Here is a 20,579-nt window from a genome sequence, read left to right as displayed (position 1 = left end):
AGAAACTATAATATTATTGATTGAAAAAAAATAATTTTAAAATAGTTGAGAGATATTTCTATCAGATATACCGCTGATCTCATTTTTTTGGACGATCCAGTCGGGGGTCCAGGGGGCGGAGTTCCCTGGCTAGACGGATATGGCGAGCGAAGCGAGCCTGACGGCTAGTATATATATATTTCAAATTACTATCATCCGGTTACTTTCTGTACCTATTCTTCCATATTATGTTACATGAATCCTGCAGTGTATTAAAATAAGTTGCCAAATAGGTAATTTAACAGGTAATATCGGGGCACCGAGCTTCGCTCTCCATTTTTACTTTCCTTGCCCTATTACCACAGGTGAGGAAGTATTGCTTTCCGAAAAATTAAGGTACCCCAATTTCTAAATTTCTATACGTTTCAAGGTCCCCTGAGTCCAAAAAAGTGGTTTTTGTGTATTGGTCTGTGTGTGTGTGTGTGTGTGGTGTGTGTGTGTGTGTGGTGTGTGTGTGTGTGTGGTGTGTGTGTGTGTGTGTGTGTGGTGTGTGTGTGTGTGTGTGTGAGTGTGTGTGTGTGTGTGTGTGTGTGTGTGTGTGTACATCTCATCTCCCAATAAGCGGAATGACTTGAAATTTGGAACTGAAGGTTCTCCCCCTTCCTATAAGGATCCTACACGAACAATTTCGATCTAACGCAATCAAGATGGCGGATAAAATGGCGAAAATGTTGTCAAAAACAGGGTTCTCCGCGATTTTCTCGAAAACAGCTCCAACGATTTTGATTAAATTTATACCTAAAATAGTCATTGATACATAAGCTCTATCAACTGCAAAACCCATACCTGTAAAAATTCCAGGAGCTCCGCCCCATCTATGCAAAGTTTGATTTCGGATTCCAATTTTAAGCCTCTACAAGGTTTTAATATTATAACTGAAGAAATACAGGAATAATTGATAATTCTAAATATTTTTTTTACAAATACACACCTACCTACCTACCTACCTACCTACCTACCTACCTACCTACCTACCTACCTACCTACCTACCTACCTACCTAGCTAGATAGTGATCTCACCCTTTTGGTAGCAGCATGCTCATCATCACACCTCCTTTTACTGTTCTGAATATCTTTATGTCCCCAAGCCAATGTATTTATACAATCATTTCTTATGAATCTTTTATCATCATAGGGCCTAAGAGCAACCTTCTCCTGGTTTTCAGTTGTGACAATATGTAGTTTACTTACAATATGTACAGATTTTATTGTATGCTCAACACCTTCAAACAAACATTTTTTGTACAACTTGAATTGTAATTGGTTTCTTTGAGCACTCTTTGGAACACCCTTGGCCACCTTCTTTTCTTCACAGTTAGAGAATATAAATGAGTACATTTTGGCTTGTAATCCTATAAATTCAGTTATAATTCTGCCACCATTCTCATCTTTGAATTTACCAATTACTTTTTTATTCTCCTCATTATAACATGGGTGATTTTTAGGAAAGTTTGATGTGTCAAATAAATGTTTATATTTCCTAATATCTTCATAAATATCTTCAGTCTGTATCACATACATAAAACTATCAGTATCAGACATCAAAACTTCACATTTGTCTTTGAATATATTCTTGATTTGATTGTAATGGAAATCGTACATAACATTTTTGCTGTGTTCCAATATTACAGCACCAACAAAAATTGGTTTGTTCAATACAACTTTAATTTTATTCAAGCACACACCAGTAACATTCTCATTATATGGAAACCAATTTTTTACTCTTGGCTTGGAGATGATTCTGTCTAGTTTCTCTTCATCCATTACAATTTCAAAGTCTGTATGGTTTTTAACATTCATGAGAGTGCGGCCATAACAACTATTATTAATCAACTTGTAAAGGGTTCGATCAAATTCATTATCTGCTACTGTCCTTAATTGTGTATTCATATCAATGAAAGGTTTCATCCATCTACTTTGTTCAAATTTTATACCTCTGTGTACTTTTTTCAACACCATACCCAATTCTAAGTAGAGTTTTAGATTATCAGAATATATTACATATTTTTCTTTGTTTGTGAATGTTGTTATTAGTTTCTCATATCTACCAGTAGGTGGTGTTTCTTTCAAGGGTGCTAGAGGGAAACAATTGTGTGTGCTTTGAAGGTGAGAGGGGTATTCCAAGTCCACTTCCAACATGTACCCTAAACTTGAATCAGTTATTTTTTGAGGATCAAATTCTTCTATTTCTCTTTCACTCATCCATTCAAATTTTGAATGTGGAAGATTTCCAGACATACCCACGGCATACAAATTATTACAATCCCAATAGATTATGTATGTTTCTGGCTCATTTATGTTGAAATTACTCATATATCTATTGTTTGCTTTTGCATATCTCTTAGGAACGACACTTATCCCCCCTCTTATTCCTTTTTCAAAGAATAGGTGCATATCAATATCAGTCAAGAGTTCGAGCTCTACTCCTGTAATTTTCAACATAGCAAACCAAGAATAATGTGGAAGAGAGAAGAAGTGAGCTGGGTCTAGATTATAGGTACGCATGAAACTTGTTCGAAAATTCTGAAAAATGTCTGCTAATAGAAGAATGTCTGTTTTTAAGTAAAGGTCATGGTATTCAGCAAGATTTTTTATGTTGAAATGCTTCCAAATGTTCTGTGCATGCTGATATTCTGTTTCAGTGATTTGACTGTCGGTTAGTCTACTGTAGAATTTATCAATAGTAGGTAATTTCGTTTCTTGGAATCGCTCAAAACTATTCATATATTCGTATGGGTAAAATTGTTTTGTTTTCAATAGGTCTGCTTTATTTGAGGAGAAATGTTTTGATAGAAGATCAAATTTTGAATTGATCTCAGCCAATTTCTCAAGAGATGAATTCAAGAAATTGAGAGAATCAATAAATCTTAGTGTATCATTCAATGTTATAGAGATAATTTTCTCACTAGTCTTGGCAATACAGCTTATTGTCCTGTCACCAGCTGACTTGGATCTTTGAATAGTAGACTTGAGATGCACGTGAACACTAGCGTCAGGTGATAAATTTTCATAACGGCAAGGAAAGTTGTGTGAGTGGCCACACCAGATTTTTAATTATTGATAAACGGAACACAATTCTCTAAAATGATCGTGTTTATAATATTACACAGCTGGCTATACGTCATCTTATGAATTTCGGGGATGCGATATTTTGATTTTTCACATACTCACTTTTTTACTATCCACAGCTGTTTCAGCCAAGGATGAATAAAATTATCCTTTTAATGTCGTTCAGCGAGTTTTCAAGGATGAGACCTAGTGCAATCGAATCTTTATATCATAAACCTACTATGTTCCAAATTTCTTGAAATTTGTTAGAGCCGTTTTCGAGATCCATTAAACATAAATAACCAGATATATAAATACAGAAATTGCTCACTTAATATAATAGGATTATAATCTTTCTCACTTGCTCACACTCTCTTTCACTCGTTTTCATGAAAAACTCATTCTAATCAGCTGCTACTTGAGGGACCAAAAAACCTTTCTTGATGAACTTCAGCGAGTTTTCCTAGAGTTGAGACCTGTAACAAAATAATTTTTTACCGGGAGCCCACTATATTCCCAATTTATATAATATTCCTAATTTAATCAAAATCGTTAGAGCCGTTTTTGAGATCCGTCCGACTTACATACTTATCCACAAACACACTTTATAAAAACAGAAATTGCTCGCTTAATATTATAATTGACTTCCATGATATGATTTCATTTAATAAGAGTGTTTACATAATACTAGTAGTTCTGTGAACAGTAGACCTCACGCAGTTTTCTCATCCACAAGTATCTAATCTAATGTCACCTGTTTGAAATGTTAACAAACTCAGTTCACGTTTGAATTTGTAAACACTTCCGTGATAATCTTTCCATCTGATGAAAATATTCCTCAAATATTTGAAAAAAAAATTTTCAGTAAAAATATTATAATTTCTCCAGCATTATTTAGTTCATTTAATTATTTTCAATTTATTCATTTATTCAATTTTTATTTTCAATATTCATTTAATTATTTCTGTGGACAAAATTTATCATCAAAAAAATTAATCAACTGATAAATCAACAACTATTTTAGTTGTAGACAATATTTAACATCATAAACATTTCTTTAATCTCCAATTTCTGTTATTCAGAATTATCAGTTATTTTTTTGATAAATTTTTAGTTTATCAGGTACAATAATTATTATTAGCCTATTCAAATTGATAAAGACACATTTATTTAAGAGAGAAAGCATTAGGAATGCCCTATACACACATTAGTGCATCAGTTTATGAATGCAGAATGAATGATTGAATGTAAAATTCTAGTCTCGCTCGAATTCGCTCTGTATATATGAGACCATGAGACAGCTCATGAAAGAGTGGCTATGAAGTAAGATTGAATACAAGTGCATGCGCCGTTAGTGCAGGGACACACGATCCGGCGAAATCGCCGTCCGGCGTTTTCGCCGGACGAAGCTTCGCCGTCCGGTTGCAAGAAGTACACAGGAAGGCATGGGGCAGAACACACGATCCGGCGACATCGCCGTCCGGCGAAAACGCCGGTCCGGCGAGAAATTGATCCGGCGATATCGCCGGGTATTCTCTACTTCGCCGTCCGGTTTTGCCGCCGGAAAGCAGTAGCAGGGCATTGTACTATATGTGCAGGGACACACGATCCGGCGAAAACGCCGGACGGCGCTGTCCCCACCCATGCCACTTCTTTATTTATTAACATTTGTAACGTTACAAATGGGTAGGGTAGGGTTACAAGGGTAGGTTACAAGGGTAGGGTTGTAAGTAGGGATGGGTATCGATACATCGATGTTCAGGTATAGCAATCTATCTCATATTCTAGGTACACCTGACAACAATTCTCCTTGTATTATGAAAAAGACCTAATTTTCAGCTTCAAGCATCATCACCAACTACATTGTCCTCACATTGATATTTTGCACAACGACATAAGTTCTTGAGATTATGTTCTATTAGAATTACCAGTAAGATACACTTCATTTCAGTATTTAAAGTGAAATTCAAGCTGGAAATTCAATCACAATAGTAAAAGATTGTTTTTTCGTATCTTATCAATTTTTTATTGTAGCAAAACGTGAATTAGAAGGTTGAATACGCCTAAACCACAGTTCCAAGCTATTACAACATTTTCAGACAAATGATTTGATAGATTTTCATGAGATTTGGTAGGAATAATTTTAATTACGCGACAACATAATATGTGTAAGTTAATTTTGAAATGTTGTACTCCATTTATTATACTGAAATGTATCTAAATGATCCGGCAAAAACGCCGGACGGCAGCTTCGCCGGCTGTCGTGTGTTCTGAATGCTAATTGCCGCCGGGTCCGGCGAAAACGCCGGACGGCGATTTCGCCGGATCGTGTGTCCCTGCACTAAACGGTGCTTTTCTCTTGTGTCGCTCCCCAGTGTCAAGTGAAATAGACCTCAGTACGTTCAGTCAATAAAATCTGGGATAAAAAGCAAAAAAAATGATAAATAATTTGAATTGGAATAGGTGTGATCTTCATCTGATCTGATGTAAAAAAATTATTGTAAGATTCACATCAATGTGTCAGCATTATCTGAATGGGGAGCATTGATGCTAATAAGAAATGCTGAAAGTTTCAGATGAATATCAACAAACTGTTATGAAAAATCTCTGATATTTTTATCGAAAGCTATCTATTCTCATTGATTAAACAATCAATGTTTGGGAACAATTGATTCATGGGAAAAGCACCTTGAAGACCTTACATCTATGGAAGATATTTTTACACTTGGGAATGCAACAACAGCCATTTGTTCGTTTTAATGAATAACCTCTTCCTATCTCCAAGATGAATTTGGGCCGAATTTCCTCATTCTTTGCACACAGATTCCGCAACAGACACTTTTGAAGTTTCAAAATACCCTCCATGATCTGTCGGATACACAAAAAAAAATAGTCTTGATAGAATAGAATTAATTGATAGAAAGCAACTCCTGTAATAAAATGTTGTTTCATTAAACATTGAGATTCAATAAAAATTATCTATACTCCCAGGAATAGCTCTGATTGAAGCAGCAGTGCCCAATCAAATTTTTTCTCGATGCATATTTTAAATAAGTTCTTGAACTTGGTGCTAACCTAATAAAGTGACAGAACTCGAATATTGTTTAGAAACTATCTTCAACCTGATAAAATTGGACTGATTATTAATTTAGTTACCAATTTTAATAATAAAAACTGTTTCGAAGAGTCAATTATAAAATTAAGAGATTGGAAGAAGAAGAAGAATATACATCTTTAAAGACGAACTTCAAACTTTTCAAAACTACCCTTAGGGCCGGTTTCCGAGCTCGGGATCTATAAGTTCTGGACTTACAGAATATTGTTGAAGAAAATAAAACGGAAGAAGGTTGTGTCTGGATCTGGAATAATCGGATCTATATTGAACAAAGCAATTGACTTACTACCTGTTGAACTTCATATCCCTGGCTACAATTTTTGTGGCCCTGGCACAAAACTTGAAAAAAGATTGAAGAGAGGTGATAAAGGAATAAATAAACTTGATGATGCATGCCGGGAACATGATATAGCTTATAGCAATCCTAATCAGAATAGAACAGAAGCTGATAAGAAACTAGCTGCCCTGGCTTGGGAAAGAGTCAAATCACCTGATGCTAGCCTTGGAGAGCGCTCATCAGCATACTTGGTAACAAACTTATTGAATGCCAAGACTAAATTTGGTGGTGGGTTGTTTCTGAGACCCTACAAAGGGTGTGGGTTGTTTCTGAAACCCTACAAAGGGTGTGGGTTGCAAAAGAATAAGAATAAAACAATAAAGAAGAAGGTGAATCAGAAGAGGATACAAGAGACATTGAGGAAAATTCTAAAAAAAAACACCATTCACAAACATTGAAATAATAGATTATGCAAGAAAGCTTGAATTACCACTACGAGGTGTCTACATGAGAGATAGTCTACCAGAAATACCACTCAAAGATCTAGAAATTGGTGTAATCAATTTGGATGATGAAAGCAGTACAGGAAGTCATTGGACATGTTATATTAAATGTAACAATACATGTGACTATTTCGATAGTTTTGGAAATTTGAGTCCTCCACTTGAATTTATGGCTTATATGAAAGATATAAAAATACATTACAACTATAAGAAGTATCAAGAAATCGATGACAATTCAATAGTATGTGGTCATTTATGTTTATTGTGGTTGTATAAAAAATATGTTCTCATTAACAGCAAATCAAAATCCACTGGTAAGTGATATTTTCCCACCAGTACAACTGGAAACATCTAGCAAATATGAAGTAGCCCTAATAGATCTATATACATACAATACAATTCCAAATATTGAAAACAATATCAATGATAAGTTTAGCTATAATGGAAAACAAGTGAAAATACCAGTAGGGTCATATGAATTGGATGATATAGTAGATTATATACGAAATAAATTATCTCTTACAAGTGGTCAACTGAAAATCAAAGCTAATAATAATACACTACAGTGTGAGTTATATGCAGATAGAGAAATTGATATCAGTATGAAAGATAGTGTTGCTCCAATTCTTGGATTCCAACACATGAAGCTAGAAGCTAATAAATGGCACATATCTACAAAACCAGTTCACATTATGCGTGTGAATAGCATCAGAGTAGAATGTAATATTGCAAAAGGATCTTATGATAATGGTAGTGAAGGTCACATACTGTATGAGTTCTATACAACTGTACCACCAGGTTTCAAAATAATTGTATCTCCAAAAACTGTAGTGTACCTACCAATCAATACAAACCGAATAGATCACATTCGTGTAAAACTAATAGATCAAAATAATGAATTGATCAATTTCCGAGGAGAAACTATAACTGTTCGTTTACATGTAAGAAAATCACCAACTATATAAAAATAATGTTGATATTCTCAAGTAGTGGAAATAATAATAATACAATGATAAATCAACATAAACTCACACCCAAAAATGTTGAACTATTACAAAGATTAGGATTTATTGTATATAATAAAAATAAGAATAGAAATAATTATAATGTCTCATCCAAAAGATATGAATACTATTGATACAATATTCAATGTCTCAGAAAAACCAAACTTTGATGAGAGTATAACAAAGTTTGAATATCATACACACACTCCTTATGCATCTCAAACATTCAACCACAATGATGAAATACGTATAAATTTGAATCAACAAGATGTCTATACACTACCCAGTAAAAGTTTCCTTCTAATTGAAGGACAAGTTGAGGTTAAGAAAGCAGATGATACTAAAACTGAAAATTATTCACTAATTAATAATGGAGTAGCTTATTTATTTGATGAAATCAGATATGAACTTGGTGGTGTGGAAGTTGATCGTACACGTAATCTTGGTATTACAACTACAATGAAAAATCTTCTAAGTGAAACAGCACTCAATACAAAAGTGTGGGAGAATGCAGGATGGAAATTGGATGGATGGAATAAAATTGACAAATTCAGTTTTTGTATACCTTTGGAGATGTGGTTGGGTGTAATGGAAGACTACAAGAAAGTTATATTGAATGTTCGTCAGGAAATTATTCTATTAAGATCTTCAACAGATGCAGATGCAGTGACTACCACTGATGGAGCTACAGTTAAAATTAATATTACAAAGATACAATGGAAAGTACCCTATATACATGTTTCTGACCACATTCGGCTTGATTTGTTGAACCTATCACATACAGATAAACCAATTAATTTACCTTTTAGATCATGGCAGATACATGAGTATCCAACACTCCCTCAAACTACTACTCATCAATGGACAGTTAAAACAGCTTCACAAATGGAGAAGCCTAGATTTATTATTCTAGGCTTTCAAACTGATAAGAAAAATAAACTGAGTGCAAACAAGTCATGTTTTGATCTATGTAAACTACACAATGTTCGTCTCTATTTGAATGCACAATACTTCCCCTATGACAATATAATGGGAAGCAAACACTTGCTCTATCATATGTTTAGTAGCTTCCCACATGCTTACTATCCACATAATAACAGTAACAATCTTACTTCAATATCATATAATACATTCATTGAAAAGGCTGCACTAATAGTAATAGATTGCAGTCGTCAAAATGAATTGTTGAAATCTGGTGCACTAGATGTTAAACTTACATTTGAAACTAATGAAAATATACCTGATAAAACCTCTGCCTACTGTCTAATTCTTTATGATAATGTGTATGAATACACACCATTGAGTGGTATGGTTAGGAAAGTAATGTAGAAGATTACAATAATTATAAAACCTTATAATTGAGAATTAATTACAGCATCAAAGTGGAAAATTTGTCATAAAAATTAATAGAGCTAATAATTAATTTTAAGCCTCTACAAGGTTTTAATATTATAACTGAAGAAATACAGGAATAATTGATAATTCTAAATATTTTTTTTACAAATACACACCTACCTACCTACCAACCTACCTACCAACCTACCTACCTACCTACCTACCAACCTACCTACCTACCTACCTACCTACCTACCTACCTACCTAGCTAGATAGTGATCTCACCCTTTTGGTAGCAGCATGCTCATCATCACACCTCCTTTTACTGTTCTGAATATCTTTATGTCCCCAAGCCAATGTATTTATACAATCATTTCTTATGAATCTTTTATCATCATAGGGCCTAAGAGCAACCTTCTCCTGGTTTTCAGTTGTGACAATATGTAGTTTACTTACAATATGTACAGATTTTATTGTATGCTCAACACCTTCAAACAAACATTTTTTGTACAACTTGAATTGTAATTGGTTTCTTTGAGCACTCTTTGGAACACCCTTGGCCACCTTCTTTTCTTCACAGTTAGAGAATATAAATGAGTACATTTTGGCTTGTAATCCTATAAATTCAGTTATAATTCTGCCACCATTCTCATCTTTGAATTTACCAATTACTTTTTTATTCTCCTCATTATAACATGGGTGATTTTTAGGAAAGTTTGATGTGTCAAATAAATGTTTATATTTCCTAATATCTTCATAAATATCTTCAGTCTGTATCACATACATAAAACTATCAGTATCAGACATCAAAACTTCACATTTGTCTTTGAATATATTCTTGATTTGATTGTAATGGAAATCGTACATAACATTTTTGCTGTGTTCCAATATTACAGCACCAACAAAAATTGGTTTGTTCAATACAACTTTAATTTTATTCAAGCACACACCAGTAACATTCTCATTATATGGAAACCAATTTTTTACTCTTGGCTTGGAGATGATTCTGTCTAGTTTCTCTTCATCCATTACAATTTCAAAGTCTGTATGGTTTTTAACATTCATGAGAGTGCGGCCATAACAACTATTATTAATCAACTTGTAAAGGGTTCGATCAAATTCATTATCTGCTACTGTCCTTAATTGTGTATTCATATCAATGAAAGGTTTCATCCATCTACTTTGTTCAAATTTTATACCTCTGTGTACTTTTTTCAACACCATACCCAATTCTAAGTAGAGTTTTAGATTATCAGAATATATTACATATTTTTCTTTGTTTGTGAATGTTGTTATTAGTTTCTCATATCTACCAGTAGGTGGTGTTTCTTTCAAGGGTGCTAGAGGGAAACAATTGTGTGTGCTTTGAAGGTGAGAGGGGTATTCCAAGTCCACTTCCAACATGTACCCTAAACTTGAATCAGTTATTTTTTGAGGATCAAATTCTTCTATTTCTCTTTCACTCATCCATTCAAATTTTGAATGTGGAAGATTTCCAGACATACCCACGGCATACAAATTATTACAATCCCAATAGATTATGTATGTTTCTGGCTCATTTATGTTGAAATTACTCATATATCTATTGTTTGCTTTTGCATATCTCTTAGGAACGACACTTATCCCCCCTCTTATTCCTTTTTCAAAGAATAGGTGCATATCAATATCAGTCAAGAGTTCGAGCTCTACTCCTGTAATTTTCAACATAGCAAACCAAGAATAATGTGGAAGAGAGAAGAAGTGAGCTGGGTCTAGATTATAGGTACGCATGAAACTTGTTCGAAAATTCTGAAAAATGTCTGCTAATAGAAGAATGTCTGTTTTTAAGTAAAGGTCATGGTATTCAGCAAGATTTTTTATGTTGAAATGCTTCCAAATGTTCTGTGCATGCTGATATTCTGTTTCAGTGATTTGACTGTCGGTTAGTCTACTGTAGAATTTATCAATAGTAGGTAATTTCGTTTCTTGGAATCGCTCAAAACTATTCATATATTCGTATGGGTAAAATTGTTTTGTTTTCAATAGGTCTGCTTTATTTGAGGAGAAATGTTTTGATAGAAGATCAAATTTTGAATTGATCTCAGCCAATTTCTCAAGAGATGAATTCAAGAAATTGAGAGAATCAATAAATCTTAGTGTATCATTCAATGTTATAGAGATAATTTTCTCACTAGTCTTGGCAATACAGCTTATTTTTTTCTTATAATTAGTCAATGCTTGTATTATAAAATGTGAATCATATCCTGAAAAATTATGAAACACTACTGGTATCTTTTCAACTTTTTCTGCATTTAAATTACAATTGTTGTGGGCTGCACCCAGGTACATCCCATTTGAATGTGAGTGGTGCCTAACCCTATCAAACAGTAAACGTTTATTACATAAGCAACACAATGTTTCCTCTAAGAATTTTCTATTCTCTTCAGAATTAATGGTCATGGGGATATTTTGTTTTAATTTATCTTTCAGAATAATACCATATTCATCTAATTCACCTATAAATTTCTCAATTAAGGTTTCAGATTCTGTAAGGGAATTTGCTCTTACAATTTTAGGACCACAGTGAATATTTCCACTTTCATTTACAATAACATATCCATATCCACAAGGAATGTGTTCTCCATTGATGATTAGACACTCAAGGTCTGCATAAATGATATAGGGAACTCTAAGTGTATAGGAGAAATTTTTGAATGTTAAAATTTCATGTCCTTTTTGTGGCATTTCTACTCTCTGAGTTTTCTCCAGAGAGCATGATTCAATATGATTGTTCAATTTTTGTAGGGCATTTTTTCTAGTAAATCGATGAAAACAGTGTGGACATATTTCTACTTTATGTCCATGTTTAGTGTAATTGGACAATAATCTTGATAGATTTTTTACAAGAGTATAATATTTTTTATCTTTACTTGATAATAATAATAGTGTAATCTTGTGCTGCCGATCTTTATTTTTTGATATAAGTAATGGATAGAAGGTATGATTTTCATGAGCAATAACATTTATACATATGGTTGGGTTTTGTTTTTCGAATTTTGAAATATCTTCCAGACTAAGTGGGAAATTTAGATCATTGATATTGATTAGATTCAATAATTTTTTCAAGTCTCCAACTCTATTAGTCCTCTTATTATGGAAGAAAGCTAAGACAGACCAAATAAATGAAAGACTATCATCACTTTTCACATTCACTATAGCTTTCTTATCTGTTATGAACTTCGGTATAGGAATGAACGATGATTCGCTTGAATTTAAGGAACAAAGTCTAAACAAATTCCTCACCAGAGTATAGTGTTTCTTACCATTTGATTCTAAAAGTAAAAGCGTAATTTTATGCTCTCTATGTTGATTTTCTGATGTAAGTAATGGATAGACAATTTCATTTTCATATCCAACAACATTTATAGATATAGTTGGGTTTTGTTTTTCGAATTTTGAAATATCTTCCAAAATAAGTGGGAAATTTAGATCATTGATATTAATTAGATTTAATAATTTTTTCAAGTCGCTAACTCTATTATGTGTTCTATTATTATGAAAATAAGCTAGAACAGACCAGACAAAACATAAATCATCTTCATTCCTGATATTTAAAATGACTCTTTTAACTGCTATTCTTTTGGGTGTCAAGACATATGAACCTGTTCCATGTATGGGTGAATATTTCACTATATTCAAATCAAATCTTTGAAACTCATCAATTACCCACCCACTACCATTTTGAATGAATTTATCAAACTTTTCATTTATTATATTTTCAGCCTCCTCCCATTGCTTATGAAATTCATTGACATTATTATGAATATTGATAATTGATCTTGATTTTCCATGAAATGTAGGTGTGATTTCCAATTGATCAACATCAGTTACAATTTTTCTTAATTTCACATGTAAACTAACAAACCATTTAACATTTCCATTAAATTTTTTCGATTTTGAAAGCATTATTTCCAGAATAATTGGTCTAAATTGTTCAAATAGTATCTTAATATCAGTAGTCAAGAATTCTGTCCATTTATATAAGATAACATTACCATTAATACTCGTCACCATTTTTTTATATAGAGAGGAAAGCAATCTGGCTTGTGGCTTGTGGTCCATTGTAAATCTGGTACTGAAATGAGAATAAAGTTGTTATACATCTATTTATATAGGTTAAATTGCAATCTAAAACAATGTTTGAGGAATATAACAAATTGAACTCTCAAACCTACAAAATAATCTCCTAATTGTTTTTGAACCTATTTCATTGTGAGATAAAAAAAACACATGAAAAAAGTTAGATTTGCTCCTGAAAATAGATTGGTTTCAATGAATATTTTACACACCTATAACTATGCAATGAAACGATCCAGGGATGGGACAATCTGGCAACAATCTTGCATGGATCGATTACGTTTTCAAGATAGAATTGATAGAATTGGTAGAATTGTAGAAAGTATACTAACAGAAAGCCATCGAACAAAAATGTATAATCAATTAAAAAATAATGTCAACAAGAAAGAAACTTGCACATGAGCTGCATGGTAGAGTCAGACGTAATTTCCTAACACGTCGCACTGAGATAAAAGGTCTAACAGATTTATATCAAGCTGATATTGTTGACATGTCCAACTACAGCACATTTAATAAAAACTTTAGGTACATACTAACTGTAATCAACTGTTTCAGTAAATTTGCATTTGCAATACCAATGAAAACTAAAACTGGAAATGAGGTGGCAGCAGCATTGAAGCCAATACTTGAGAAGCACAAAATAGTTAATTTCCAAACTGATGCAGGTAAAGAATTCTACAACGCAGCTGTTCAGAATCTATTCAAAACTCATAAAATCAATCATTACAGTACATATAGTGATAAAAAAGCAGCAATTTGTGAGCGCTTCAATCGAACTCTCAAAGAGAATATGTTCCGTGAATTCACAATACAAGGTAATCATAAATGGCTGGAACTACTACCTAAACTAATAACTAATTACAATAACAGTGTCCACAGAACAATTCGAATGAAACCTGTTGAGGTGAATAGGAAAAATGAGAAATATGTGCTGATGAATATAGAGAAAGCTAGCATGCGTAAAACATTCAAACAGATGAAACCAAAGTATAAGATTGGCGATAAAGTACGAATTAGTCGCTACAAAAGAATATTTGATAAAGGCTATCTAGCAAACTGGACAAATGAAATATTCACTGTACACAATATACTCCCTACCATTCCTTTCACGTATCATCTGAGAGACATTAGTAATGAAATCATTAAAGGTACATTCTATGAATATGAAATGCAAAAAACAAAATATCCTGATGTCTATCTAATTGAGAAAGTACTGAAGAAGAAAGATGGTAAGATGTATGTTAAATGGCTTGGTTTTGATTCAAAATATAATTCATGGGTTGAAGGTGATGATATGATGTAATATAATAAAAAATATGTTCAAATTCAAACAGCATAAATCAAAACTACCATTAATAAACTTCGACAAGTATTTAAATGATAACAGGAAACTTAAGATTTCAAAAAGACACAGTGAACTCTTACCAAACTCTATAAGATGTATTGTGTGTGGCCCAAGTAATTCTGGGAAAACAAATACAGTTTTCAATTTATTATTTGCAGAGAATGGGATTAAATTCTTACACTTGAATATATTCACTAAATCACATCAGCAAGATAAGTACCAACTCTTGAAAAAGATTATGCAACAGATACCTGAAATTAAATTTAACTTGTACAAAGATAATGATGAAATTCAACAACCAAATGATATGCCTCAAAATTCAGTTATGATATTTGATGATATTTGTATGGAGAATCAACAAAATATTCGTAACTATTTTAGTATGGGAAGACACAATAAAATTGATTGTTTTTACATTTGTCAAACTTACTCTAGTATTCCCAAACAATTGATTAGGGATAATTGTAATCTAGTTGTTGCTTTCAAGCAGGATAATCGTAACCTACAACATATATATCATGATCATGTATACCCTGATATGAGTAAAGGTGAATTCAGTGCATTATGTGCTCAAGCATGGAGAAATAATAATAATGAATTTCTAGTTATTAATAAAGAATGTGACACACACAATGGTCGGTACAGACTTGGTTTTGATAGATTTGTTATAATATAAAAATGCATAAAAAAGATTTGGAAGAGTGGAGTGTGCTACAAAAAAAAATTAAAAAACTACGTGACTCAATTCGTAGAAAACATCGTGAATTATCACATAATGTAGTCAGTGAAGAAGAACACTTTCAAAAACAATTCAAACCAATTACAGAATCATTGAAGCAATTACAACATCAACCCATTGAAAGAAAAATTAAAATAGAAAAGAAGGAACAACAAGAGCAAGAAGGAGGGGAAAAACAAGAACAACAAGAAGAAGAAGGAGAAGAAGAAGAAGAAGAAGAAGAAGAAGAAGAAGAAGAAGAAGGTGAAGAAGAAGAAGAAGAAGAAGAAGAAGAAGAAGAAGAAGAAGAAGAAGAAGAAGAAGAAGAAGAAGGATCTATAACTACCGGTGCTGATGATGATAAAAGTGGAATTAGAGGAATATTCAATTCAACAATTCAAAGATTAACATCGAATGCCCGTAGAGCTAGCATTTCTAGTTACATAGATAATTTCATGCGAGCAACAAAAAGAGGAAATCTGTATGGAGTTCACTATAATCCTGATATTAATGAGTGGCAAATTGGTAATAAAGTTGTAAAATTTTATGATAAAGAAATCCTCATTGATAACAGCAAATCATTCATGCTTACACATGGGTTATTGGAATTATTATTCAAAGCAGTACCTGATAAACATATTTACAAGAGAACTGATTTGCAAACCTATAAAAATATACTTCAAATAACATCAGTTCATCTTGATAGTTTGGGTCGAGTTAAGAGAAATACCAGTTACAAATATGTTAATATTATTAAGAAATTATTCCCACCTAAAAAAGGAGTTACTCGAGGTAGAGGTGCTGGTGATAGTAGTTTAGAACAAGAAGATATGCAAATTGTAGTACCAAGAAAAAAAATGAAAAAGCAATATGTTTATTGGGATAACCCAAACGAGTTATGTGAAAGATTGAATCTATTGGTAAATTCAAAAATAGCTGGGCACACTGGACATGATGCAGAGATTATGAGTATCATAGAAGAGTTGCGTGAAATTGGAATAATTATTGGTGGTAATTTAGTATTATAGAAAAATATACTCTAGTATAATGTCTATTGATAAATTTGGTCGATATTTACATAATAATAAGAAGAATAATAATATTAATGTTGAAATTAGAAATTTGATTCAGAATTTTATAAGGATTATACAATTCATCCCATTAGTTGCTCATAATATCCCAGAAATTGATCTTAATGATAATGAACAATTCAAAGCAATGTCAGATCCACAATTATTATCAAAGTATGAAAAGTATGCTGCTGAAACAGCACAACCCTGGTTCTTTAGAGCATGGTTTGATGAAAAATTCATATACAAACATGAAGTATAATAAAAAAAACATGAGTATTGATAAATTTGGATGTCATTTGAGTAGAAAACAAGAGAAATCAAGTAGAAATCAAGAGGCTGAAGAATTAATTAATATATTACAGAATATCGTTAGTTTAGCAAAAAAATTCGGTTCTTATTATCTACCAAAGAATGTTGATCTTAATAATATGAAACAATGGATGTATTTAACTGATCCAAACTTACTTCATGATTTCCCTCCCACTTCAAAAAATAAATTCAAATTTTGGTATGAATATAATGTTGAATCCACCTGATAAGAGAATTTTTTAACACCTATGTAATGTCCAACATTCCTTCTAAAATAAATTATAAACTGGAACTGAAAAATGCTCAGATTTGTAATTCAATCAAGAATACAATTTATTTGTTGAAATTCATTTTCAAATTAATAAAAAAACCTGTAAAAAGGTACTGAGCTTAATTTAGAAAATTATAAAACAATAATCTTTCCTGCTTAAATCTAAGGTTATAAAGATCTTTCCTACCAAGAAAATCAAGTTCAGTTTGGATTTTGATGAGTAGTTTTGTTCAACAGAAGAAGAAGAAGAAGAAGAAGAAGAAGAAGAAGAAGAAGAAGAAGAAGAAGAAGAAGAAGAAGAAGAAGAAGAAGAAGAAGAAGAAGAAGAAGAAGAAGAAGAAGAAGAAGAAGAAGAAGAAGAAGAAGAAGAAGAAGAAGAAGAAGAAGAAGAAGAAGAAGAAGAAGAAGAAGAAGAAGAAGAAGAAGAAGAAGAAGAAGAAGAAGAAGAAGAAGAAGAAGAAGAAGAAGAAGAAGAAGAAGAAGAAGAAGAAGAAGAAGAAGAAGAAGAAGAAGAAGAAGAAGAAGAAGAAGAAGAAGAAGAAGAAGAAGAAGAAGAAGAAGAAGAAGAAGAAGAAGAAGAAGAAGAAGAAGAAGAAGAAGAAGAAGAAGAAGAAGAAGAAGAAGAAGAAGAAGAAGAAGAAGAAGAAGAAGAAGAAGAAGAAGAAGAAGGATCTATAACTACCGGTGCTGATGATGATAAAAGTGGAATTAGAGGAATATTCAATTCAACAATTCAAAGATTAACATCGAATGCCCGTAGAGCTAGCATTTCTAGTTACATAGATAATTTCATGCGAGCAACAAAAAGAGGAAATCTGTATGGAGTTCACTATAATCCTGATATTAATGAGTGGCAAATTGGTAATAAAGTTGTAAAATTTTATGATAAAGAAATCCTCATTGATAACAGCAAATCATTCATGCTTACACATGGGTTATTGGAATTATTATTCAAAGCAGTACCTGATAAACATATTTACAAGAGAACTGATTTGCAAACCTATAAAAATATACTTCAAATAACATCAGTTCATCTTGATAGTTTGGGTCGAGTTAAGAGAAATACCAGTTACAAATATGTTAATATTATTAAGAAATTATTCCCACCTAAAAAAGGAGTTACTCGAGGTAGAGGTGCTGGTGATAGTAGTTTAGAACAAGAAGATATGCAAATTGTAGTACCAAGAAAAAAAATGAAAAAGCAATATGTTTATTGGGATAACCCAAACGAGTTATGTGAAAGATTGAATCTATTGGTAAATTCAAAAATAGCTGGGCACACTGGACATGATGCAGAGATTATGAGTATCATAGAAGAGTTGCGTGAAATTGGAATAATTATTGGTGGTAATTTAGTATTATAGAAAAATATACTCTAGTATAATGTCTATTGATAAATTTGGTCGATATTTACATAATAATAAGAAGAATAATAATATTAATGTTGAAATTAGAAATTTGATTCAGAATTTTATAAGGATTATACAATTCATCCCATTAGTTGCTCATAATATCCCAGAAATTGATCTTAATGATAATGAACAATTCAAAGCAATGTCAGATCCACAATTATTATCAAAGTATGAAAAGTATGCTGCTGAAACAGCACAACCCTGGTTCTTTAGAGCATGGTTTGATGAAAAATTCATATACAAACATGAAGTATAATAAAAAAAACATGAGTATTGATAAATTTGGATGTCATTTGAGTAGAAAACAAGAGAAATCAAGTAGAAATCAAGAGGCTGAAGAATTAATTAATATATTACAGAATATCGTTAGTTTAGCAAAAAAATTCGGTTCTTATTATCTACCAAAGAATGTTGATCTTAATAATATGAAACAATGGATGTATTTAACTGATCCAAACTTACTTCATGATTTCCCTCCCACTTCAAAAAATAAATTCAAATTTTGGTATGAATATAATGTTGAATCCACCTGATAAGAGAATTTTTTAACACCTATGTAATGTCCAACATTCCTTCTAAAATAAATTATAAACTGGAACTGAAAAATGCTCAGATTTGTAATTCAATCAAGAATACAATTTATTTGTTGAAATTCATTTTCAAATTAATAAAAAAACCTGTAAAAAGGTACTGAGCTTAATTTAGAAAATTATAAAACAATAATCTTTCCTGCTTAAATCTAAGGTTATAAAGATCTTTCCTACCAAGAAAATCAAGTTCAGTTTGGATTTTGATGAGTAGTTTTGTTCAACAAAATTCAAAAGTTGTTTCAAAGAGTCAAAAAACTATTCATACTGTGGGGACTCGAACCTGGGGCCCCATATGTATCAGACCGCGGAAACATGCTTGATCTCATTAGTTTGCTATCACTAAATCCATCAATTTAAATCATTTTATTTATTAATTAGATTGAACTTACAATAGAAATATTATTTAATAACAAGCTATGCAATAACAAGCAATTAGTTGAGCCAATAATAAAGTTTTTAAAATTATGAAAACAATATCAAATTCACAATGCATTTTAGGAGATTCATTTAAAATATCTACATTACTTAAAAGTAGCTCTTGGTAATCTACCACATAATAATGATAAATTATTACTGATTAGTGAAGTTGTGAATAATATCATTACAGTATCTATTCTTGTGATAACAAACTTATGAGTTCGTTTTGATCGATTAATTTCAAATCTTGTTTAGTGGCTTAGTTGATAGCATTGCGGCTTACCAATCTGGAGTCTCAGGTTCGAATCCCGGTGATTAGAGAACTTTTTTGTAACTTGATCTGAAGGTCATTCATACTTACATTGAACTAGGTCACACCTCACAATGAAGAATTGTTGTAGCATTCAGTCTAGTGTAGAAAAATCTTGTTATATGAGATGTTATCTCCACCACTACCCCACCGTGACTGAAATTTCTGTTGGAATGAGCCCGGTATTTATAGTAATTTTATCAGCATCAAAATCCAGTTCCCACGGTTTTTTGTATACCGTCTTCCAAACATGTTTGAACAGGTCTAAATATTAAATAATAATTTAATTTATTTAATTTAATTTATTTAATTTAATTTATTTAATTTAATTTATTTAATTTAATTTATTTAATTTAATTTATTTAATTTAATTTATTTTATTTTTTATTATTATTTAATTATTAGACCTGTTCAAACATGTTTGGAAGACGGTATACAAAAACCGTGGGAACTGGATTTTGATGCTGATAAAATTACTATAAATACCGGGCTCATTCCAACAGAGAATTCAGTCGGGGCGGGGTGGTGGTTGAGATAACATCTCTTGACTGGAGAATATCCAGTAGTTGTTTATTCTCCCACTACCCTTGCACTAGGTAGACTCAATTTATTAGTTTTAGATTGGTTTCACATTAGATTAGATTTGATTGCAATAGATGGATTTAATACCTCTTGACTGGAGAATATCCAGTAGGTA

General features: G+C 32.0%; 1 protein-coding gene across 2 annotated transcripts; it reads right to left on the bottom strand.

The window, feature by feature from the left end:
• Positions 1–956: 956 nt before the first annotated feature.
• On the bottom strand, positions 957–20,136 carry LOC120350120. 2 transcript variants are annotated; one of them, XM_039422503.1, is made up of 2 exons: positions 9,562–13,449; positions 957–1,014 (listed from the first exon to the last, which is right to left on the bottom strand). In XM_039422503.1, the coding sequence occupies exon 1, from the start codon at positions 13,420–13,422 to the stop codon at positions 9,586–9,588; it is 3,837 nt and encodes a 1,278-aa protein (XP_039278437.1). In that variant the 5' UTR covers positions 13,423–13,449; the 3' UTR covers positions 957–1,014; positions 9,562–9,585. The 2 variants fall into 2 exon arrangements, with proteins under 2 accessions (XP_039278437.1, XP_039278438.1); XM_039422504.1 differs by lacking the exon at positions 957–1,014 and adding an exon at positions 19,934–20,136 and having other exon boundaries at positions 9,555–13,435.
• Positions 20,137–20,579: the final 443 nt, after the last annotated feature.

The sequence above is a fragment of the Nilaparvata lugens genome, chromosome 2 (genome assembly GCF_014356525.2).
Source record: "Nilaparvata lugens isolate BPH chromosome 2, ASM1435652v1, whole genome shotgun sequence".
Classification (NCBI taxonomy): Eukaryota; Metazoa; Arthropoda; class Insecta; order Hemiptera; family Delphacidae; genus Nilaparvata; species Nilaparvata lugens.
This window is presented reverse-complemented; position numbering and strand designations above follow the sequence as displayed.